General features: G+C 39.8%; 1 protein-coding gene across 4 annotated transcripts in view; it reads right to left on the reverse strand.

Annotated features, from left to right (window-relative positions):
• The window catches only part of veph1 (ventricular zone expressed PH domain-containing 1), a 93,571-nt gene that overhangs the window by 36,140 nt on the left and 31,722 nt on the right, over positions 1-25,709 (reverse strand). For all 4 annotated transcript variants that reach the window (XM_079679261.1, XM_079679262.1, XM_079679263.1 and 1 more), the window contains exons 5-9: positions 19,097-19,260; positions 16,259-16,468; positions 7,215-7,435; positions 5,259-5,462; positions 3,238-3,596 (exon numbers count right to left, since the gene is read on the reverse strand). In XM_079679261.1, coding sequence (XP_079535387.1) covers positions 3,238-3,596; positions 5,259-5,462; positions 7,215-7,435; positions 16,259-16,468; positions 19,097-19,260 — 1,158 coding nt within the window. The remainder of the gene's footprint in view (positions 1-3,237; positions 3,597-5,258; positions 5,463-7,214; positions 7,436-16,258; positions 16,469-19,096; positions 19,261-25,709) is intronic.

The raw sequence follows: 25,709 nt of genomic DNA on the forward strand, positions 1-25,709 counted from the left end.
GACAGCTTTGTCTGTTTCCTAAAAGGTTCAAAAGACTATAGCTGTGTCCCCATAGGTGGGGCTGTACTGTAATTGCATTTTTGTGTAAGTTTGTGTGATTTGTGAAGTGTGAACTGATGTGTATTGTAGCATATGGGCCCACATACAAGTGTGTGAGGTTCAGAGATCTTGTTGCCCAACATCATGAGTATCAGATGTATTAAAGGGGCTTCTCATACTGCCTGTGCTGCAGCACCTCTTTTCACCCTCTGTCTGAAACCAGAGCACAGTCTGCTCTGATTGGTTAGCTGGCCGGCTCTGCTGTGATGAGTCAACCGTTTAACCTTTCATGTACAATGTGTTGAAGCGCTAGTCAATAGAAGCGTGAGTGTTACATCGTGATGTCACTATGTTCTGGAATTAAACAAAGGAGTCCAATGGAGGCGTTTCAGGCAGGGGGGGAGTGTGTGTGGGAGAGAAACTCCCTATTGAGGGAACACAGGGATTTTAGCCTTTACATCCATGCATGAAAACCTCTATTATATTAAGGGAAAACTCCAAAAAGCATATTAAGGCCTCTTTAAATGAATATGTCATGCTGGAGTTGGATTGGTAGTCGATCATTTAGGTGTAAGATTTATATCTCTTTGAGCTCAGAGTTACCATTCCAGGAGGGGCTGTATCAAGTTTGAGTTAATGTGGGAAATAACATGACAGTTAAGTAATAATTTAAGCAAAGCAAATCAAATTGAACATTTGAAAATAAGCAGAAATTGTACGGCATGAATGAAAAATAAAATATGTAGTCCCTGAATTTCAGAAGATTGAGAGAAGAAATGTGAAAATGAATTACAACATTTTTAGAAAGTAGATTAGATTAGTTTTGAGACGTAAGAGGTTTCTCATTTCATTGTTTTTACATGAACCTCTTGACCTGCTGTTTCTACTCAGCACACACTGCAAGAAATACAGCATTACAGCAGGCGAGCACACGCACAAAACACAACCTATAAATAAATGTACTTCATGCATACTACACAGTGCATAACATTCAGCTGTTTCTACTTAAACATGAGTGTGTTGTATAGATAAAACTGAATTCAATAACCCTGCCCACTTCAAAACAATTCTCTGCTTCTTTAAATTGATTCATTTTGCTCTTAACAAATTAGCTCTGTGACGTTTGCCCAATAGAGTTTGGCTCATATTATTTATATAAGAGTATGTTACTTATTTTCCTATTCAGAACAAGTACAGGTCAAAAGAGTCTGCAGCCACAGGTGAAGGTCTTGCAATATTCTACATTTTCCATGAAAAGACCAAAACAACTGCATGGCAAAAATAGGATTATTAGACAGCCTATTTATTTGACACTTCGCATTGACTTATTTTGTGTTGGCTAGAGCGTGTAGTATAGTAACCTAAGTGTAAGTAAGAGTTTTTACTCGCATGGCTTCACCATTACTTGCCAAAGAAACAATTTTTATGCTTTTGAATGAACTGCAATTAAGTTTAACCTGTTTAGCCCTGAGCCTGTTTTTCAGGTCTCAGGCTTGAAAATGACATTTCCAGAACAAATGACCATATCTTCCCGTTTTTTTACCGTTTCTCTGGAACCCATTGGTCGATTTTGGTGATTGACATCTCTTTCTGACCGTTAGAGCCAATAGAATCGAAGGGGAATTTCCCCACACAGTCAAAAAAAAAGTGGGGGCTTTGCGCATTCAGGTTTGCATCAGAATGAACCTATCTCTCGCTCTGACATCTGGAAACGGAAAAGCAGGTTTATTGCTTATGGATTATCAGAAATCATTTCAAAGGGATACAGACACATTGGATTAGGCTATGGATTAACTTCAGCAGCGTTTTATCGTTTTAATGCCATTGAAGACTAATTTTGACCAGACAACGACACAGGTAAGCCATGTTAGCGTTTTTAGCTACCTAGCGCCACATGTTTTGATGTCTGTTTTTGTTTATAAAGTTGCGAGTTCTTATCTTACATAGATAATGTATGTACCCATCGATTCTGTGTCATCTCACGATCAGATCGATGGGTCGGATGTGCAGAAAGGATTATTACTAAGGTTTTATGAGTGAGTTTCGGTGCAGTAATCTGTCAGCATTTTTCGCTCGTTGCTAATTCAGAGGCTCAGCGTCAGCATTGTGGGTTTAAAAAAAAAAAAGATCAGTTAGATGAGTTTCCTCCCGTTACATGGATATAAAACATTCATAGTTTATTAAATGTTAAGATGCCCTCATACACTGTTTCCTGCAAGATGTTGCGGGAGGGCCCCGGTACCGGGGTCTCTCGGGCTTAACAGGTTAAACAGTTTTTCAGGCGAGATAGTAACCAATTACATGACCGCTATGTGATCAGGATATCCAAATAATGCATATTTGGTCGTTTTTGGCATTGTTTGGAGCTATGATTGGCTGCTGGTTAACTGAGAGCGGCAGGTTAGAAGTTAGCTAAAGTTAGCCAGCTAGCTTGTTAGACAAGTAGCTTACGTAAGCTAGTTGGTAAAGTAGATGGCAAAAGTTAACTAACCAGGTTGACAGGTTTGCTTTCCAACTAGATTGATAGATAGCTAATGTTTGCTAGCAAGCTTGTTATATCGATAGCTAATGTTCACTTGTTAGCTTGTTAGATAGTGAACGTAGCTAGTTAGCTAGATAGCTGATGTTAGCTAGATAGCTGATGTTAGCTAGATAGCTGATGTTAGCTTGATAGCTGATGTTAGCTAGCTAAAGAGCACACTCACAAGTTCATTGAGATTTGTTTTAATATATTTCCTAACTGTGGACCTCAACAGAAAAATCCTATGATCACATCCTCTGGGCTGATAACTGGAAACAGAAAGTCGAAGATAGAAAGTTACATTTAAAAAGGTGTCAGGATAACTCTATAAGGACTCTGACTATGATTTGGGTCGAAGGAATACAAATAAACTCATATGAACTTTGGAAAGGATTAAATTAATGATCAGCACATGCAATAGTAAAATAAAGAAATAAATCCCTGCGCGCTGCGGGCTCAACGTACTGTATGTGTATACAAGATGAAGAGAGAGGGGAAGACGAGGCATATTCATACCACATCATTAATTAAGCCCAGCTCTGACTGTAATCTCCTTCAGGTTCAGCAGGTTACACAAACCTTCCCCCTGCCTCTCTCTGTGGACCACACTTATCTTCACCATCTACTGCAATAACACAGTCATTAAATCATATCTTTAAGAAATCTGCTTGTGTTACCTTCTATCACACACTGCTCTGGAATGGGGACCTGCTGCATGATGTCTCTGCAGAACTCGCTGATCGCCTCCATATTGTCTCTTAGATGGATGAAGAGTCTGTCAGTTTCCTCCTCCTCGTTCTCCTTCTTTTTCTCATTGCTTTGACAGTTCTCCGCCTCTTTGACATCAGGGATGAGCGTCGAGCTGTCCTCCCTCAGTTTGCTCTCAGCAGGCGGTGCTTCCTGGTTTTCTGAGAGTGAATTCACGTTTGTTTGTGAGAAGATGCAGTCTGCACTCGGCTCCAGGCCCTCGGCGTCCTCTCCGGTGTCGGAGGTGATGGAGCGCGAGCGCACAGCATGCAGGGCCAGGCTCTTTGACCTGAGAGGAAAAAAACGGAAATGTAAACTATCAACTACAGTGGCGAGCTGTGACTTTTATACCTAGGCAATTGTACTGTCATTTGACATTACTCTCTCGTTCAGTTACTGTAGCGGGCCCTCTGTGAATTTACAGCAGGACCACCAATCACCTCCTCTCTTCACAGTAACGGGCCGTCTACACAGCAGCGTTAAAAAAATCTTCCAACGCTTCTGCCCATTCACTTTGAATGGGGTGACGTCACTTTGCCTCGCTTTTCGCCGAACTGCATTGTGGGGAAGCAAAGCGAAGATTTCCAGGATTTTCAGGATTCAAAAGTTGAGCAATGTTCAACTTTTGAAGCTGAGCTGGAAGCGTCAGCCAATCAAATCCCGTTTATGCAAATCTGACAGTGCAAGCGCTAGCCAATCAAACCACGTGTAAGCTGGGAGGGACATACCGCAGTTCATTTCCTCATATTCCAAACGAGAAATTACGGTAGCAAATCACCCGGTTCTTTACGACCAGTAACTATTTACCGGGATACAAACCGGAGGAACCAGGCATGGAGGGAGGTGGCAGAGACAATGGGTGAAACTGGTAGGTTTTCGCCTGTTTGGGGAGTTTATATATATATATATATTGCTCGCATAAAATCCCCGGGGTTTTCTGCTTCGTATGTCGGGGGCGGGAGATTCATGTGATTGGTTGTTGCTCGCAAAAAATCCCCAAGCTTTCAGACACGCCCACCTCCAAGATTTTCAAGATGTTTTTAACGCTGCTGTGTGGACGGGCCGTAACTCGCAGAGACGAGCTTCTTTCATTTAACCCTTCACATTCAAACAGAAACTGAATAAACTGAATAGGCAGATTCAAAGGATTTAGTTATTTGGAAATGTTATTTTAAATACAATTAAATCAAGTTATTTTGATAAAACTAATGAAAAATATAACTAAAAAAATATTCATTTCTTTAATATTTTTAAATATTATTTTGTAGAATATCTTAGGCCTTCAGAGAGGGCCTAGAGGGCACTGACGGCTCGCCACTGATCAACTAAATTAAAAGTCTAAACTAAATTTAGTCTGCTTCCTGTTTTTGGTTTTTGACACTATTCAGACGCTTTGGCATTCAAGGGGACATTGTTGACGATAACTTAGTAAACCTAAGAAAACCATATAAAACAGCAAAATGCCTGGACTTCAGTGCATGGCAGGTGTATTGTTTGCATTAGCTTTACTTTGTTGAATATACTGATCTTTTGTAAACAGTGTGTGGCTTTATTACATAAGATAGATTGTAAGGTAGCAATCTTAGCTGGTAGACACTAGTTGAGGTTAGTAGGTAGATTTGAGATACTTTAAATTGAGCATGGCAGGCAAATTAATCAAACCATAGACTAACTGTAATACCTCCCAAACCGTAACCAATTTAAGAATAATAAATAAAATAAATAGGGCAATAATAATGTACAAGTAATTAAATAATAGACATTGTACAAAGGTTGAATTAAAAAATAAATAAATAATAATAATAATATAATTCAATAAATAAAATAATATAATGAGTTGTATACATTTATATATTTAGTTGACCAGGTTACCCAGTGACAGTGATACAAATAATTTCCTTCACTCAAGATATAGTTATATTACGGGCTGTAAAGCTACGTATTAACCGACCTGTTGAATCTCATTTCTCGGCGCTGCTCCCTGACGGCCTGGCTCAGGCTGTAGCGTCGCTGCGGGGCGGGAGAGTCCTCCGCCTCCTCCTCTCCCACCTCCTCCCCCATCTTATCCTCAAAGGCCTGGATCTTCAGCTGCAGCCGCTGCTCTGACCCCCGTCCTCCCCCTGAAAGAGAGGCAAAGGGAGACATCTCGTCCAGCCTGTAAAACACACACACACACACACACTATAAGGCGAAGGGTTGCATGTGTTGGGCACGTGAGAACAGACACATTTGGATGGACTTCAGTAGCCTTATTATTCACCTCTCCCCCCTTTTCTCCCCTTCTGGCCCTCTCACGGTGACTGGCTCTATTCCTGGGTCCCTCACCCCATGCGTCCCCCTTTTCCTGGCAAAATCTAACCTCTTTGGCTTTGTTTTCCCCCTATCCTTTCTTTCTCTCCCAAACAAAACTAATTATTCCCTCTTTCACGGTGTGTTGCTATTCCCCCCCCCCCTTTATAACTTCATTAAACACTCCACTTGTTTTCTGAAAGAGGAATTCCAACTGCCTACGTTTGTTGTTTTTCCTCCCTCTTCACCCCCCCGCTCTTTCCCTAATAAACCATCCTGCTTCTCTCGACCCCTCTATCGTTTTTCCAGAAGACCCCAAGCAAAGTCTCTGGAAGCCTCAAATCCTGCACATCATGTTCTCGTTTCGGGTAATGCTTCGCGTGTCGTTCCCACACTGCAGCCAGATGAATCCCAGTAAACTTATGAACATCAACACACACACACACACACACACACACACACACACACACACACACACACACACACACACACACACACACACACACACACACACACACACACACACACACACACACACACACACACACACACACACACACACACACACTGCATTTAAAGCACTTTTTATAACTTCCACTTGTTGTAAACATGGAAGTAACATGAACAAAGTCATCAGAGGTCAGACTTGGACATAAGGAAATCCACATTTCTTTAAGTCTTAGTACAACAAATTGAACAAATGTGTTGGCTCAGTATGTGTACCCTCTTGGCTTTGTGCAACTTTCAACTGCTCTCTGTGGCATGCTGATAAACACAGCACTTTAATTTCAAATAGGAATCAGTGTTGAAATATATTTTGTTAAACTTGTGTTACTATCATGTTTGATCCAGATTCAATTGTACAGCAGGCGTACTTAGATTTTTGTTTTGAATTCACAAATTCAGCTAATTGAACGTGCCCAGAAATCCATACATACAACAAATTGGGATCATTTATTATTCGCTTTCTTGACTTGTTAGAAGAGAAGATGATTACCTCTCTAATGCCTGTAGGTTACATCTGGAGCTACAGCCAGCTTTCTTTATTGAAGCATTTGGGGCCTTTGGGGTTTCCCTTCTCCTGTAGTGTGTTGTATAGGTTTCTGTGCATGTAGATGGTCTGTAAACACTAAATTCCCCCCCCCTCCCGCCTGAAACGCCTCCATAGAGTGCCACAGTGCCGCGTCCTAAAACACGGAAGTAAGTTAGCATTTGACCACTTCTGGTTCCTTCGACAAAAACCAATGCAATGCAAAATAGCTCGAAATAAGGTCTGTGGTTGACACAAATTGAAGAGACAAAAATTATAAAAGTAAGGTAGACATTTGGATATTATCCGGCTGAACAAAACTTGATCTGTCTCTTCAATTTGTGTCAACCACAGACCTTATTTCAGCTATTTTCCAAAATCCTATGGAGAAGTTGCATTGGTTTTTGTCGAAGGAACCGGAAGGGCAGGCAGTATGAGGAAAATAAAGAGCTTTCTGAACATTAAAGCATGGAGACATGTCACAGTAGAGGAACACAATATGAATATGAACCTGAAAATGAGCACAATATGTCCTCTTTAAGACCTGGGCACTACTCCCACCACTGCCTGTGGATGTGCGTGACTAACCTGCAGTGCGTGGCCGTGCAATCCTCCAGTCTCCTCCCCAGCAGGCGAGCTATAGCGGTGAAGGAGTTGCTCATCCTGTAGATGTCTTTCCCACAGCCGCCCAGTAAACACGGGTAGCGGTCTGTCAGCGCTCTGATCTCCAGCAGCAGTGTGTGGTGAAAGCTGTGGTCCATGTTGCCCAGACAGGACACCAGGTACACCAACGAGCCATGAGCGTGAGCCTGGAGAGAGGAGGCAGCACAGGGAGGAAGATAACATATTCAATGACATTTTATTTATATCGCCAAATATCACAAATTAAAAATGTTTTACAGGGGACTTAATGACAGGGTAAAACATTTAACTAAAATACAACATCCAATTTATGTGTAATGTGAATGTTTAAAAAAATAAAACCAAATAAAACCAAATATAATAAAAATAAAAAATAACAAAATTGGCCCTGGAGGATGGTCAAGGCAATAAAACAAAAATATCAGACCCAGGAGATTGTTCAATGCAAGCCTGAGCCAGCCCTAATAATAAAGCTTTGTTTGTCCCAGAATAAAACTATACAAAGATAGGAGAAAATCTCTAAAGAGTGTTATTGTTTAAAAAACATTTGGTTTAGTGTTACTGTTTATTTCTATTCTTGTAGGTTGCTTCTGAGTGTACTGAAAATGACTACAAATAAGGCAAGCTTTAAAAGCATTGTTTCACTACATGTCTTTTTGTGAAAGAGAAATGCATTTTACCTAATTTGCTACACATCAATGTTTTTACTTTAAAGCAGTTTGGGGTGTTTTTGTGAAAAGTCTTTTGTTTCTAAATCTTGACAAACAATTATAACTACAAACACATGCTCTCTGCAAGAAAATATAGGGAGGCTGTGGCTCAGTGGGCTGAACTTAGTGTGCTGAACTTTGAATCAGGAGATAGCAAGTTCGAGTCCCACTGCAGTCAGCATGTCGTTGTGTCCCTGGGAAAGACACTTCACCTCAAAGTGCTCCTGTGGGGATTGCCCACAGTATTGAATGTATGTAAGTCGCTTTGGATTAAAGCGTCTAACAAGTAACATGTAATGTAAAAAATATGAACTTCTTACTTTTCCACAATGCTCCCCATTACTTTCCCATCGGCCTTTGTACACACATACAGAACATTTCAACATCCTATTCAAGTATTCAATAAGCTCACCTTCGACACAGAAAAATACTTTGCTAGGTTTAACCGACTAATATCTGTGGTATTTTTTAAGGAAGACGCAAACTTTTCTTTATTATTTTCAATGATTTAAAGGTTTTTCTGTCGAATGCAAAGCTACAGTGCAACAAACTATACTTAAAGGTTCCTGTTATTGTGCAAGAAAAAAACAGTTACGTGTTTAGGACTTCAAATGTTAGCCAAGTGCTTTTTCCAGATAATTAAATAGTGTGATGATTAAGGCTTCATTTGACCAAGCTGGCTTTCATTAGCATTTCTGTGAACTGTCTCACTTTTAAACACTAAATCTTGTAATTTTTGCTGATGTTGTAATGTTTGGAAGTATAGAAACGATTCCTTGAAAACACAATAAAAGCATTAAAGGTAGGGTATAGGTAAGAATGGAGAAACCCGCTCGAGTGCGCTAGAATTTGAAAGTACGTAACCGAAAAAAATCTGCCCCTTCCTTCAGACTTCCTTACAGGGACCCTCCTCCAACACACACGAACGCCCACATGACCAATGAGGGCACGAGATAAGTTGGTATAAGGCTGACAGGCAGGTAGGCCATCCAGTTATTTTAGCCGGGCCGGCTCAGATGATTGGTCGTGCTTTTTACAGCGCCACGGCTTCAACAGATGAAATGTTTTTATGTATTTATTGTCAAAGCATTTAATTTATTCATTGCTATCGGGATGTTGAGAGCATTCCATGGAATATAACAAAAAGTGTTTCTGAAGTGAATTACCTACCCCACCTTTAAGACATAAAAGGAAATACAAAATAAAACACAAAAAACAAGGAATGCACAGTGATAAATGTTTAGGCCTAACAAGTTATGCTTATAATGCATACAGTTACATTTATTCAAAAATATTATCATACAAACATACTAGTTGGGATTCATGTGGGTTAATACCATAGGACAGGAGCAAGCATTACGTTTTTTATTTTTTATTTAATTCTAACCTTTGTAATGAACAATGTATTTGTCTCTGTTGTCCACGTTTATAAAGCACACATAAACAACACCATAAGAACGCATGGGGTGAAGTGTCTACTCTAGATGTCTCATAGAAGTCGGCTGTATTCAGAAATGTAATTAATGACGTCTTCCTTCATTGCAGTCTCTTTGTGTATATGTATATATATAAATCAACAGGTAAAGCAGATTGATAATAATAAAAGCAATAATAATTAATAATAATGATAATTATTGCAGATTATAAATTATAAATAAATCGTTTAGGGACAAGGGGGTGAGATTAAATAAATTATATTTCTTCTCACTCCTTTTCGAACACTAGATGTGGGACTGTTTATGTTGCTAATGCTGTTGTTGTTGTTGTTGTTGTTGTTGTTGTTGTTGTTGTAAATGTCATTTTTTGTTTTGATTTCTCTTACATGACTATGCACTGCAACATTTGTTTTGTTTTGTAATTATTTATTTTACTGGTTCGAAATAAAATGTATCAATCATTCATTCAATCAATCACAAATATTGTCCTAAATCCTGATGAATCTTCCTTCACTTCTTTCCTTAACCCCAAAACGCTTTTGTCCTAGGGTTAAGGAACAGTGGTTTGGAGAAGACATAGGACTTGATTTCGACCACTGATTGACGAAGGGCCCGAAATACAGACGGAGAAAACCTGTGCTTACAGAGATCAATCACTGGTATTCATGGAAGAGAAGAATGCAGATACTGCACAGTGTGGGAATGTTTTACAAGCGTTCTCAGTAGGGTGCTATTTGTACACTAGCTCAAACTACTTGAAAAAGTAAAAGGTATTTAGGAGTTTGTTAACCTGCAGTTCAAAATGCTTTACTGGGATTTGCAATACTTCCGCACACAGATAAAGATGGGGTAGGTAATTCACTTCAGATACACTTTTTGTTATATTCCATGGAATGCTCTTAACATCCCGATAGCAATGAATACATGAAATGCTTTGACAATAAATACATAACAAAATGTCATCTGTGGAAGCCGTGGCGCTGTAAAAAGCACAACCAATCATTTTATACCAATTTATCTCGTGCCCTCGTTGGTCATGTGCGCGTTCGTGTGTGTTGGAGGAGGGGCTCTGTAAGGAAGTCTGAAGGAAGGGGCAGATTTTTTTCGGTTATGTACTTTCAAATTCTAGCGCACTCGAGCTGGTTTCTCCATTCTTACCTATACCCTACGTTTAATGCTTTTATTGTGTTTTCAAGGAATCGTTTCTATACTTCCAAACATTACAACATCAGCACAAATGGCAAGATTTAGTGTTTAAAAGTGAGACAGTTGACAGAAATGCTAATGAAAGCCAGCTTGGTCAAATGAAGCCTTAATCATCACACTATTTAATTATCTGGAAAAAGCACTTGGACGTCCTAAACACGTAACTGTTTTTTTCTTGCACAATAACAGGAATTTTAAGAGAAACAAGAACTGTTGTTTTTAATAATGACGTTTAATAATGTCCAAATAATTATCGTAGAATAACAGATATTCCAAGAAAGTGCCAAATCTGACAGGATGGATACGGATCTGGAAAGATAAACAAGTTATTTCCATCTCATGTGTACACAAAGACACACTTTGGCCCTTTTCACTTCCATCACTTCATTATCATTACTGCATCGACACAGGAAGCCAATCTTTTCTGGCGGTAGCATGTTGGCAGGTAAGAGATATTTGTTAAAACACTTCCCTTAAGCGATTATGATACTGAGGTTTTTTTAAGAGTTAAAAAGAAAAGAAAACACAGCAACGGTCCAGAATGAGGCCAAATCAGCAACCTGCTCTATTTTATTGCTAACATTGATATCTGCTTCCTTTGGAGCTGCAGTCTGGCACACTGACAATCCCCATGGTGATACTGCTGTGTGTTTAGTTTGGGTAAATGATTCCTCCCTTGATATCTCTCTATCAGAACGGAGTAACTTAAGATCTGGAGCAAAGTGCTGTACATCAAAAGTGATATTCCCGTAGTACAGCAACATCAAACTTTCCTTATCAAAACTAAATGTTGAATATGACTTGAGTACTTTAATACCCCATGGCAATAAGAAAGAGTCATTCGATTTGGTTAATGACTGACTGAAGGGTTACTTTTACCAGTTAAAACATGTAATGAGGAACCTAATCTGAGTGTCAAAATATAAAATTGAAGGTGAAAATCATAAAGCAGATTCAGTTTACAAAGAAGAAATACAATCTGATCCTTTTACAACAAACACTATATCAGGGGTGTCAAACTCAAGGCCCGGGGGCTTCATTTTCTGTGGCCCCACAAGAGCTTGCAAAGAATATAATATTTCCATTTAATTTCAAACCTTTATTTATCCAGGTGTATCCCATTGAGATCATTGATCTCTTTTTCAAGGGAGGCCTGGGGGGTATACTACGAAGCAGGATTTTTGCTTAGCCGGCTAACTTCAGGGAAAACTCGGGGTTTCCGGTCCTACGAAGCTGGTTCTCTAAATAATGCTGAGCGGCTAACCTGCCCCGGAGCAGGTTAGGTTGCAGGCTAAGAGATCAACTCAGTGAAAGCACCGCCTGCTGACCAATCAGAGCTCCGTGTGCGGAGGTTAAAGCGACCAAGTCATATTACAGGAGAAAGGAAATACAGAAAAGCTGCCGTTGCAGGAAAGACGGCCGGCAAAAATCAACTGACTGTGAACGTGAACATTAATAGAATATCACCTCCCATCTTCAGAGCAATCTGACTATTATAACATTAGCGTTAAGAAAGCTTAATTAAATATCTGCCACAACATAAGTAACCTGATCAAAGTAACATTAAGTACAGTCCACAGCATATCACATCATAATGTATCATATATTTCCTTATCTGAGTCAGCTGAGCCGTATCTGGCCGTGCAACACTCAGTGTCACATACTGAATGCAGAAGTATTATTTTAAGCAACACATTAAGTTGATGAAACACTCGAGTCAAATGTAATTAAAGTCAGATTGTGTCTTAGACGGGGCAGTGATATCATAAACCTGTTAATGTACCCATTCAAACACTTTTTCTGTTACCAGCTGTATTCACCTTGCAGGTGCAGCTATGTGGCTTTGATCTTGGATAAAGTGTTTAAGTCATGGATGTTTAAAGTTTAACTTCTTCATATTTGTCTAATTATATAGTTGACTTTTCATTCAGGAAGTATGACGCTGCGCTGTCAGTACGCTTGTCCATGTTTGTGATTGGTCGAATGCTCCAAATACCACCCCTTTCATGTGAACGCGCACCTAACTAGATAGGGCACGGCTGGCTTGAGCGATCCACTTGATAACCCGCGTCGTAGTACCGTTTAGCGAGAGCGTGTATGTTTTGGATTAGGCCAACCGGCTAACTCAAACATATCCAGGTTAGGTTGAACCAGCTTCGCAGTACAGGCCCCAGCTCAAGTAGGTTCCACATGAAACATAAAAACATAAACAGAACAACAACAAATATATGTTTATTATACGGTTACATGCCGATTTACAGAAGCACGTTGCCCATAAACTACATGTCCCACAATGCATCTCAAATATGCCTTATTTGTTAGAATTTGCCTTTTTCTCCGAATCTGACTTTTTTCAAAATCACTTTTTTTTTTTGATTTTGGCTTTTTTTCCAGAATGTGGCTTCTTTTTTAAAAAGAAAATAGACTGAATATCATGTTCCTCCTCTCTGCCAGTCGTTCCAAAACTTTCTGGCTTGTATTTTCAACCTCTTGCCAAGTCTTACATTTGTATAAGTTATGAGCAGAGAGAGTTATTTTTACCTTCTCGACTTGTTATTTTGAAAAGGTTTCATACGGCTAAAGAGGTCAAACTCATAATCATGTAGATATATATCTTGGACGCTCTATTCTTTAAAAATAATTATTAAATAAATGATTTGTTACTTAATTTAAAGGCTTTTGACTGCCAAAAACATGGAGAGCCCATACATTGTTTCTGTTAGTGTTTACTTCCTGTCTGTCTTCTTCTGTTGATTTCTCTCACGTTCAACCCTCTCTCATTTAACCTCTTTCCTTCTCTTGTTCTCTTTTTATTTTCTTCACAGGGGACAGTTCAGCCATCATGAATCCAAGGTTGTTGTTTTTTTAAATTGGCCGGACCTCTTTCTGTGGATTGATATGTCTGCATATAATCCCTTGATCAGAGCGGCCTCCTTAGCGACGGTCTGTTCTCCTTAGTAGCGGTCTGTTAGCGAGTTTTACACATTCCTGGAAAGTTCAAATTGACCAATCAGAATCAAGTATTCAACCAAGCCATGTATTAATGAAAAACAAGACCACCACAAACTACAGCTTTAAAAATTACCATAGAATTCAATCGATTTCTGAAGCAGTATTAATTCTAAATAAAAAGGAAATCTTATAATTTTGTACTTTGTTTAACTTTTTGATATATGCTAATCTAACACAAAGTCCAGAACATTTGTTTAGACTAACTCTCTCTTTAGGGGGTAAAGGAAGCCAGGAAGATTGTTGTGCAATCCTGATACAATCAAGGTCAAATGTGTATGTGTGTGTGTGTGTGTGTGTGTGTGTGTGTGTGTGTGTGTGTGTGTGTGTGTGTGTGTGTGTGTGTGTGTGTGTGTGTGTGTGGCACAAAACAAGAATCCACAGGAGGTGCTCTCCACTGCCATCACCAGGAGGCCTTTGCGGAGGCATTTCCCAGAAAAAACACGGCTTATTTTCCAAATGGTTCCAACGTGAAGAAAGACAGGACACTGAGGCATAGCCAACTGTGTGTGTGTGTGTGTGTGTGTGTGTGTGTGTGTGTGTGTGTGTGTGTGTGTGTGTGTGTGTGTGTGTGTGTGTGTGTGTGTGTGTGTGTGTGTGTGTGTGTGTTGGTTGGCAGGTCATTCACCAGGAAGATTGAGAAAAAGCTGCCCTGGAGTATGAAAAAACTCTGTTATGGTTTCGAGCTCCATTGTATGTGTGTTTGTGACAGTCATGCCATGTTTCCCCCTTTTTCTAAATGTTCACATGATTGTCTTTAAACTGCCTTAAATGGACCCCGGGGACAAGAGAAGTGGGGGCCCCTCACTCTGTCCTGTACTGACTGAGATGATACAGCTATATCATGTACTATATACTTATTTATAACATGAGTGAGTTGAATAGTCGATTCTTATTGGTCAATTTGGACAATTGAGGGTTTGTTAATTCTCACTTAAAGACCGTTGCTAAGGAGAACAGACCGTTGCTAGGGAGGATCAAGGGACTATGCTCATTCATATCAATCCGCAGGAAGACGTGCGGTAAATTAAGAATCAGCTGTGGGAACAAACTTTGTTCTTTATCCATCAGAAAATGCATCCATACTCTGCAGCGATCCCACCTCACATTTCACTCCAACTAATTAGCAGCTCAGTGTTTTTCCAACAGCCAATCACAGCCAGTTAACGGCGGAAAAAACGTTCTACGTCAGAAGGAGTGGCATTAAAGGCAAATGAAAAGCCAAGTCAGCAGGGCAGCCAAGTGTTAAACTCACGGTGTTGGCTTCATGAGGCTCATGGCACCGATCCAGGCCACAGTCGAGGCAGAGGAGTGCAGTTAAGGTTGTCCCTTCTTGTAATGATCACTAATAAAATGATCTTTCTTGCTTTTTATGTTCCTTTAAAGTGTGTCATGATTGCACAATAAGTCTCAAACAGTTACTCTTGAACTATTCCTTAAATGTAGATGTTTCTCTCCCCACCAGAACAGCAGCTTGTTATGTTTCTACTTCTTCTCTATTCAGCTACAGAGAGACAGAAATGTCCTGAGGAGTGTGTTTGTTTAGGACAGACGCTTCTGATGCAGATATCAGACTGCAGATCAAATATCCGGATGTGCCCGGCCTGTCTGGTGGGTCAGTGTGTGTTTTACACTTGGCAGGACAACAGAGAACAAGTCATGTGAGCGTGCAGCCTGTTCCTCCCTCCTCGTTGCAATAATCACTCCTGCCTGTTTCAGAGTGTGTGAATACTTACGGCTAGGCAAACTTAAAGGGCAATAAAAGCATTCATTCAAAAAGTAAGTATTTCGGAGCCTGTCTCTGTTGCAGCGACAAGAAGACTGCTCATTTCCGGTTCGTACTTGTATGTTGTGCCTCTACTGTGACATGTCTCCATGCTTTAATGTTCTAAAAGCTCTTTATTTATTACAGCACCTCTTTTCACCCTCTGTCTGAAACCAGAGCCCATGTCGGTCCCCTTAGCCTATCACGTGCAATGTGTTGGAATGGTAGTCAATAGAAGCTCTGGTGTTACAAAGCAAAGAGCTCCCTTGGCCGAAACCAATAGGATTTCTCTATTGGATTTTGGTATGTAAGCTCTCTGGCAAGTACATGTTTATAATACTTTCACATTTGGTTCAGCAGGATAATCTCCCCATATTATAACATGACTTCACCTTACCTCTGTTAAACTAGTTTATTTAGCCACTTGTTAGCAACCGCAGTTTGACCTATAGAAGCTTCGGACATTCAGTGGACATTACTGATGTATATCGTGTCGTAAAACTAAACTTTCAAATGTCTTCAGCTTGTGTTTACCACAGACTTTATTTCAGGCTCACAACCATGAACACATTCAAAAAACGTTGAAACCGGAAGTGGTCAAATGCAAACTGACTTCCAGGTTTTAGGATTCATTCTTTCACCTCGTCTCCAAGTCACTACAGTAAACACTTTCGTACCAACTGCAAATCACTGCTGCAAAAATGCAAACTTGTTGTGTGTGTGTGTGGTGTGTGTGTGTGTGTGTGTGTGTGTGTGTGTGTGTGTGTGTGTGTGTGTGTGTGTGAGTGAGTGTGTGTGTGTGTGTGTGTGTGTGTGTGTGTGTGTGTGTGTGTGTGTGTGTGTGTTGAGTGAGTGTGTTTGTACCTCACTGATGATTCCCACGGCACCATGGATTTTGGCTACGTGACCCAGGAGAGCTGGGCACTGTTGACCCAGAATCCTCAGCGTTGGCAGGAAGCTGACCAGTGAGGAGGGGCTGGCCTGAGACACGTCCACCAGCGCTCCCAGCAGGCACTCTGTCAGGGACTGGTCTCCAAGGAAGCTAACAAGAACGGGAACCTGAGGGCTCAACATCTGGGTAATAAACAAAGATAGAGGGGGATGAAAGTTATATTCATTACTCTTGATTGAAGACCTGGTAATTCATTTGTATACTCTTTTGGGGTCAATTCAAACACCAGTCCTAATATACTGTTACATTACACACACATGCTGCTCGGGCTAAGATATTATACCTTTGATAAACATCTCAACTGCATAAACACAGAGTCAAGTGGTCAAATGTATGACGTTCTACATGAGAGCATAGTATATTTTTTTAATTCATGACAGTCGTCACTATATTCTATTAAGATTTTAAAAGTGTATATTCATTTAAAGCCTTTCCAAATGCATATTTTTAAAACCCACAAACCAATGTTGTTGCAGGGGACACTGGGATATGCTTCCTCTTATTTTTAAGGGAGGTGTAGACGTTTAGCTGTTAAAAAATGTTTTTCTTCCAGGTCTCAGCAGCAGAAGTTATCCTGTCACTGTTTTGGCATCACCCCTCAATACCAAATACTGGCTCGATTTTAATGAAAGCTGGAGGAGAGGACATTGACCCTTTGAGAGAGATGAGCGGACTGCTTTCTAATATCAAACAAAAGCTGGAATGTAACAATGTCTGGACCAATGCAGAGAAGTGTTTCCTCATTATCTAGACTGGACTGAATCACAATAACAATACATACCATGCATGAATGAGTCACTTGTTCTAGAAATTCATTAAAACATCCAACATGTTCTCCTCCTCAGGGAGAATATGCTAAAGTTAGCACAGAATTTCCGAATCATTGTCATTTTTATTCTTTGTAATACTGCATCATTTCCAGTATTAGGAAGCGGGAAGTTTGGAAACAATTGTGAGCAGTTTAGCTGCAGTCATCGCAGAAATATTTTGTGTGTCTGTGTGGGGAGTGAAGATTAAAATAACTCCAGATGGACGGTTTTGTTTCCGTAGTGCTTAGCATGAGTAGCTGTTACCCCCTGTTTACTGGCACGTGGTACTTTCCCCCCATTTTGAACACCAGCGGCTCTGCCTCAAAATATGCAGGATTCAGGGAATTTCTTCAGAGAAATGTGCACCACACGTCGACTCTGTTTGGCTGCATTTCTTACTACGTGCAGAGGGTATTTAATATATTTCAACATGAGCTTATTACAGGATATGGAGAAGTTTAACAGGAAAAGGTCAGATTTAGCATGATTCACGTTACAAAAACGCCTCACATGTAAGTTGGGTTGTGTTTTTTTTTCATATAACCCCAGTCTGATGTATTGTTTGTGACTAACTTATTTCTAATATTAGGATTTATTATTGATGGAAGGCTGCTCGGTTAAGGTGTTAACATGTTTTGAGAAAGTAACTGAAAGGCTGACAAAGATATGGCTGAGAATGTTTTTTTTTTTTTTAAATATGACAAAATATATTTTAATCACTGGTAAAGTAACTTACAGTAGGTCCATGTGGTTATATAAAAAATAAAAGTCTGCAAAATGACAGAAAAATAAGTTTAAGCGCACCTATCATGCTATTTTTAGGCAATAGCATAGGTCTCAGATATATAAAAATATATTAAAAACAGATCACCGATTCTAGCCATGCCTCATATCCCTCTATTTCACTTCCTGTTTCAAAAGTGCTGATTTGGGGTATAAAGCTTTAAAAAAAAAAGAAAGAAAGAGAGGGGGCTGAGCTCATGCAGGAGATGCTACCGGCAGATACTGCCGTGATGAAACGCCATATCATGGATTATCAAGGATTATTTCTGAAACAGTATGGAGCTCAAAGGCTTTCTCTCTTGCCGGTTATACCACAAGGTGAGTTCCTTTTTACTTCCTGCTTCTTCACACACATGCTCTCCAGTATAGGTTAGCTCTGAGTGTTAGCGATGCTAATGTAAACATGCACCGACCATATTACGTCCAAAACAGTCGGGCATTGTTTCTGATAGCAACTTTCTGATAGGGCCGTGGGTCCACATTTCCGAGATTACGTCATATCGGACGCAAATCTGGATCAGCCCCTTTTTTCGAGATTTGGGTACGGAGGAAAAAAGAGAGGGTTTTATTTTCTGACACTGCGTGAGTTCCCCGACACACCAGGGACACGTATTTATGTATAAAAGACATCAAAAAGTGCATTTTGCATGATAGGTCCCCTTTAAAGTTAGTAAAAGGAAAAGGGAACTTCAGGGGTGTGTCGGCCATCTTTGGAGAAAGCCTCTTTAGATAATTGACCTTAACATTGGCTTATCATGCATTTTTGTCTACCAGTATATTTAGGAATACTGCGATTCATGTTTTACATCACATTCCCAGTGTAGTGGTTTGTGTTACTGTAGTTCAGCAACTCTCAACACAACTCAGCGTCTCTTGGTAATGTTTGCTACGTCTCTCTCGTTTCCATTTTGGAAAATAATAACATGTAATCCATGGTCCTTTTTTGTGTTTTACTAATTAGTCTTGGGAGTGGCTGTAACAGTCAACAGTGCCTACCGACCATGTTTAAAAAAGTTAAAAGTTACGCTACTTTGCTAGCTTTTCAGGTTAAGTGAATACTTTGCTTCAGCTGGTATCCTCCAAAGATGTCCGACTTGCTGCTGATGACATCACATTCCCTATTGTAAATCTACACAAACAAACTATGCAAACACTCACGAGTGGATGTTGCTCTGCGACAATTTGAATGAGCCTGATCAGGTGTTGCTGCTCCGGGGACTCCAGCTGTGACATCATTGCAGTCAGGTTGCCTAGGTGACCGTGGATGGTGTCTGGTTGCCGGGGGTAGACTGAGGGTAACACTCGTAACAGCATGTGGTTACCTGTCATAGAGAGAGAGAGAGAGAGAGAGAAAGAGAGAGAGAGAGAGAGAGAGAGAGAGAGAGAGAGAGAGACTTCAGTAAGACTTACAGTAAAATACATACAACAAATGGACGCCATATAAAAAGAGTATACAGTGAAATAAATATAAGATAAGTTGTTCTTTATTGATCCCAAATTGGGACATTTAAATATGTATTGCGCTGTGTGGTCAGTTCCTTGTGTTATAAACCGGCTTGGGGAGTAACGGTTAACATCGGACACAATCAGTAATCAGGATTAAAAGGAGAAAGGTAACTGTATTCCCTTACAGTCACTATTACTATAGAATATAATCAGATTACTATTTTTTATATTTTAGGATAACTATCAGGATAACTATCAGGATAACAATACATTTTAATTAAGGATCGATACATTATAGGTGGACATATTGCCTGATTTTTCTTTTGGTTTATATTTAGGCTACTTTCAATCCATTTCATTTTCCATTCAAAAATACTGTGATTTGAATTCACGTATTAAACTCAAACCGCATTTATAATTGAAGAAAACACAGGTTTGATCCCAAATATCTTGGTTTCTTCTTTTCTAAGGTCACATTGTTCTTTTGTCTTACATATCAAATTTACAAAAAGCAATCAATGCATCCCCACAATAATTAAGTTTGTGACGATAAATGTGTAACTAGTACAAGAACTGAAAGCCATATTTATCTAAATTGGACCAAAGTCCCATGAAACCTAAGTTTCCTTTTAAAAATCTTGCATATTTGCCATTTTTCCTAAGAACACACACGTCAAGATACAACATCTGTGTTCAGTACAAAGGTTCAACACTGGCTGAACAACATTTGCTTACAGTTAAATAAAAAAAAAACAGTATGCATGATGTTCAATAAACGACCAGTCAAAATTGAAGGATCCAACGTGTTTTTAAACGGAGCAGAAATAGAACTAGTCTCCCAGTTCAAGTATCTGGGAGTCATATTGGACTTGACTTTTAAGAAACATATTAAGAAAGTATCCAACACCATTAAATTCAACTTGCAACATGTTAAACAAATTAGACCTTTCTTAACTGTCAATGCTGCAAAGTCATATCTCCACTGTATGATTCTATCAAACCGGTCGTTTGCTTGTGCCACAAACCTGAAACCCAAAGAACAGCTGTACAAGAGAGCTATCAAGGTGTTTGACAGAAAGCCTTATTCATACCATCACTGTACCATCCTTGATAAACACAATTTCTTAAGTTTTGACCATTTTAATTATTTTAATTAGTGTTGTTTTATAAATGTTTACGTGGATTGCCCCCCCCCCCCCCCCCCCCCCCTCCCTTTAGGGGAATTCATCCACAGAAAACACACTGCACGCTGCACTAGGTCAGAAACCAGAGGAGACTGTGAGGTCCACCGCAGACGGACCACTTTTGGATAAAATGTCCTCTCCGTTAAAGGCAGCTCTTTGTGGAATAGCCTCCCAACTGAGATACGGATTTGTCCCACTCTCAATAGCTTCAAATGTCAACTCAAAGAATGGTTGAGAAACAAACAGACGTGCAATCAACGCTAAATGCACTTCAACACAGGGGTATCTCCTCTCGCACTTTAGGTAGCTCTTATATCTTCTCACTTTATATGTCGTTGCTGCTATATTGTACTGCCATGTGGTAAATACTTGTGTATGCTGCTCATGCTCTTTCTGCATGTCATGTATTTATTTTGTACTATGTTTATAAATGTCAGGTTCTTAAAAGTTGTATGTGAGGGACTACGGATGGAAATGAGCTCAAAGCAAAAATCACGGATGTTTACGTTTTAAAGCATTATTTGTTTTAAATGTTCATCAATCCATGTTTATTTATATAGCCCAATATCACAAATGTAACATTTGTCTCAGTGGACTTCACAGTTTGTACAGAATATCAATATGACAATACGACACCCTCTGTCCTTAGACCCTCACATCGTACAGGGAAACACTTCCAGAGAAAACCCACAGTTTAAAGGGGAACATGGGAGAAACCTCAGGGAGAGCAACAGAGGAGGAATCCCTCTCCCAGGACGGACAGACGTGCAATAGATGCCGTTTGTAAATTGAAAAGACAATACATTTGCAACATAGGTATTCCAAATGTTTGGAAATGCATGTGTGTATAATAGGAAGATGAATCCACGAGGATATCCATCCAGGACTTATGATCCAGGACCACAGCCACGACTCAAGATCCAGGACTCGCGATCCATGACACAGGACCGCAGGATCATCCATGACTCATCATATGCATTGTCCCTCTTCAAATAAACAATTAAATGAAATGAAAAAACTTGCATATTTACAATTGTTCCTAAGAACACACACGTCAAGATACAACATCTGTGTTCAGTAATTAAAACTTTCTCCATTTGTTGTCGATCTTCCTTCAAAGATGCTGATGCAGAAAAAACAAAAAGTCAGTGCAGACGCCAGTGTTCTACATAAAGGCATTTCTAAATCAGCACGCAACCCAACAAAACCCACGGCATTACCCAATAGCCTTTGACTCACGTAAGAAACATCTTTAAATGATTCACATCCACGAACAAAGACTCTTGTTTTCAGATGGTAGGTTCATTACTGGTGGCATTTCAAGATTTTGAACAATAGCTTTTGGTGTTTTGAAGTGAACCGACGCGAGATATATTGTCGTCACATTTGAAGACTAATAGGAAAGTTGTTTATGGTATTCTTTCATGTCAGGGCAGCATGTGGTGTTGATGTGGCGGGATTTATTCTAATGATCTGTTAAATGTACAGGACAAATGGGAAAACTAAGTAAAGAAAGACAGTAAACAACAGAATTAGGGAGGGTGTGAGGGTGATTCACGATCCCTTCGCGTTTGGAAGTTCTAAGAACAAACACCTTGACTTACAATATTGATTAAAAATGGTCGCATTGCTTCAACTAAGAAAAAATTGCCCGTTCCAATTGCTCAAACTGCAGCGACGGCAACGTAACTTAAAATGACGGCAGCACTGATCGAGGTTTTCTGTAACTGTCCAAGTCTGTTCACATTTTATTTTCCATTAACCAGCTCATACTGCGTTCCTGTTATTGTTTACTTCCTGTCTGTCTTCTTTTGTGGTTTTTTCTAATGTCCAGCGCACGTCTTTTAAAGTCTTTCCTTCTCTTGTTGAATTTCTTTACTGGGGACAGTTAAGCCATCACAAATCCAAGGTTTTAATCTCTACACAAATAAAAAAAAAAGTATTCAAAAAGTATTCCTCTGTGTTTTCTGATGGAGACAAATGTATGTTGTCGTCCACAGCTGACGTTAAAGTGACCAGACTTCTTTCTACGGATTGATATGACTGCACATAAACCTTGGATGCTCCTTAGCAACGGTCATGTTATCCTTAGCAACGTTCTGCTAGCAAAAAATAACAGAACTCTGGAATGTCCAAATTGACCAATCAGAATTGAGTATTCAACTAAGCCGAGTAATAATTGTGCATTAGACGATTTTTTTTATCTAGAGTGCTTATGTCTGGTAGGTCCCTCTCAGTATTACGTTAGTGAATTGAGTTATTCTTCTTCCGCTCATCATTATCGTCATCACCACTAGAATGATTAGGATTCAATATTTAGGAGCCGTTACTGTTTGTACATTTAAAGGCAATCCACACAATATTCATTGAGATGTTTCAGACAGGACTTAAATGGTGAACCTACCATACATACTGCTGCTTAATTTATATTCAGTAGCAGCAGAATAGCATCTGCATTGACATCTTGACGTGAAATTACAGTATTTATCATATTTATTTATCATGAACATCTGCTCAGTAGCTCATGGTGAACTTTTGTCATATTCAATCAAATCCTACAGCAGGATCCTTGATAAACGGTTGCTCACAACAGCTGATCTAAAGTTATAAATCACTCTAACCACAGGCTTTATTCTGTTAGGGCTCACTGGTACCGATCAGGAGGGAGGACTGACTGTTCTGTACAGAGGCAGAGGAGGGAGCAGGGGTACATAAATATTTAGAATATGATCGCCGGCTCTAACTATGTCCCTTTCTTTTCCTTTCAAGCATAGATTATACCTTTTGAGATCACACACACATCTCTATAATCACACAAATCACCATAGAAAAAGACGAAAGAAAGATAGAGCTGGTGATAAACATTAAGTGGTAGTATATTTATAGGTTTGTTCAGAGGAATGTTAAAAGGCAGGTGGAGATGAGAGTCGGCACAGAAACACACTGAGGAGGATTTATAGAGCGTACCTGCACACTCAGCTAAACATACAGACAGTACATATGTGAGACATACGCATGCTGTATTATTAATCATGATTGTTTCCTGCATTGTATCGTATCACATTGTAAATTCCCATGCCGTATTGTATCATACTGTATGTCATCGCATTGTCGGGTATTGAAACATAACGTATCGTGTCATGTTGTATCGCACCATATCGTAATGTATCGTCTCTCACTGTGCCGTATCATATTGTACATGTATGGTAGCGTACTGTACTGTATCTGTGCTGTACTGCATCGCATTGTACCGTATATCATCATATTGTTTCTGATTGTTCTGTATCATTTTTAATTGTGTGTTTGCACTTGTTTAGTTTCTGGCCTTCATCCCTGCATACACCCAGCCCATCATCATGACTTTTAAATCTCAGTAAAATATCCTGCAATTACCTTCGTTTTTTTAGCACACAAAGACGGTGCCTTAGACTTTTTCCCTCCAAAAAACCTGATTACTAACTGATCTGTGAAACATGATGGCTTTAATTTACTGGTCTGTGCTCAAAAATGTCCCGTCAGAATCCCTCTGTTCATACCGAAAAAGCATTCACCAATTCTGGAGAGGCTTAACTTTGATGGAAATATTACCTTTACCTTTACAGTTTCTGGCTATATTTGTACCTAGGAGGACACTAAAATACTGTGAGTCATGAAAAATAAAAAAAAATCGGTTTTTGCTGTGTAACGCAGCGTCCACACGGCGGCGTGCGTTGAAGCTTGCCGGCGAGCTTGTCTGAAGCTCGACCAACAACCAATCACATGAATCTCCCGCCCCGGACACACAAGCACGCGGTTTGATTGGCTAGAGCTTGTACTGGCATATGATTTGATTGGCTGACGCTTCGGTCGAAGCTTCAAAAGTTGAACATTGCTCAACTTTTGAAGCGAGCAACGCGAGCAAAGCAAAGCAATGCTCCCACAATGCAGTTCGGCAACGCGTGACGTCACCCCATTCAAAGTGAATGGGCAGAAGCGTTGAAGCTTCAACGCACGCCGCCGTGTGGACGGGCCGTAATGGCTGCAGAAGCGCTCCCTTGAATCGCATTTAGTAAGTTGTCTTTTCTGCCGGAGTAATTGTTCTAAAGTTGTCTGTTGTGGCAGCTAAAGAGAAGTTAGTGATGCTAAGAAGAGATTAATATCCATGGAGTCTAAGTAAAGACACATTTATGTAAGAAGCTGGAAGCAATGGTTTATTGCATTTTCTTTTGGTCAAGTATTCCAGGGACTAATCAAATATTTCTGCATCTCTACGGTACACAAAGAACATTTCTTTAATATCCAGCATTGCACATCAATTGCCAAAAAACACTGAGCTCTAACGCAAGAGAGGATATTGTACAGTTAAAAAATGCAGAGATCAGCAAACATAATATCCAGAGGGATGTTTCTGGATAGCTTAACAGCTGTAAGCTTTGTCTGTAGCTTCCAACACTCATTTTGTGCAAGTATGTCCTGATAGTCGTATATCATACAGGTTCAAATAACTCCATGCGAGTGAAGGCAGTGGAGACTTACGCAACAAAAAAAGAGACAGGAGTCAAATGTCTCCCAGAGAGGTAATATATTTGGGATTCTGCACATTTTTGTGTATACCCCCCTACTGCAACCAAGTAAAAATAGTTTAGAGAATTTGGCCCCGTATGAAAGCTCTCTGGATGGGATCCAGTTAGCAGAGTGCAAAAAGACCCATGTTACATTTCATCGCCAGTTCACATGACTCAGAGCGTTTCAAGCATGGAAATATCTTATATATATATATCTTATATTATCATGAAGTAGAAACCATAACAGCAGACCAGATGTATGACACACACACGCACACGCACACACACACACACACACACACACACACACACACACACACACACACACACACACACACACACACACACACACACACACACACACACACACACACACACACACACACACACACACACACACACACACACACACACACACACACACACACACACACACACACACACACACACACACACACACACTTTAAACTCAATGACCATCTTCCCCTTTCACCCAGATAACTTAACCGGTAAACCCCATCTGTGTAAAAGACAAAATGCTGCAATTCTTCATTTTATATATAAAGAATAAGAGACCTGACTAAACAAGAAACATCA

The sequence above is a fragment of the Notothenia rossii genome, assembly GCF_949606895.1.
Source record: "Notothenia rossii genome assembly, chromosome: 4".
NCBI classification, from domain to species: domain Eukaryota; kingdom Metazoa; phylum Chordata; class Actinopteri; order Perciformes; family Nototheniidae; genus Notothenia; species Notothenia rossii.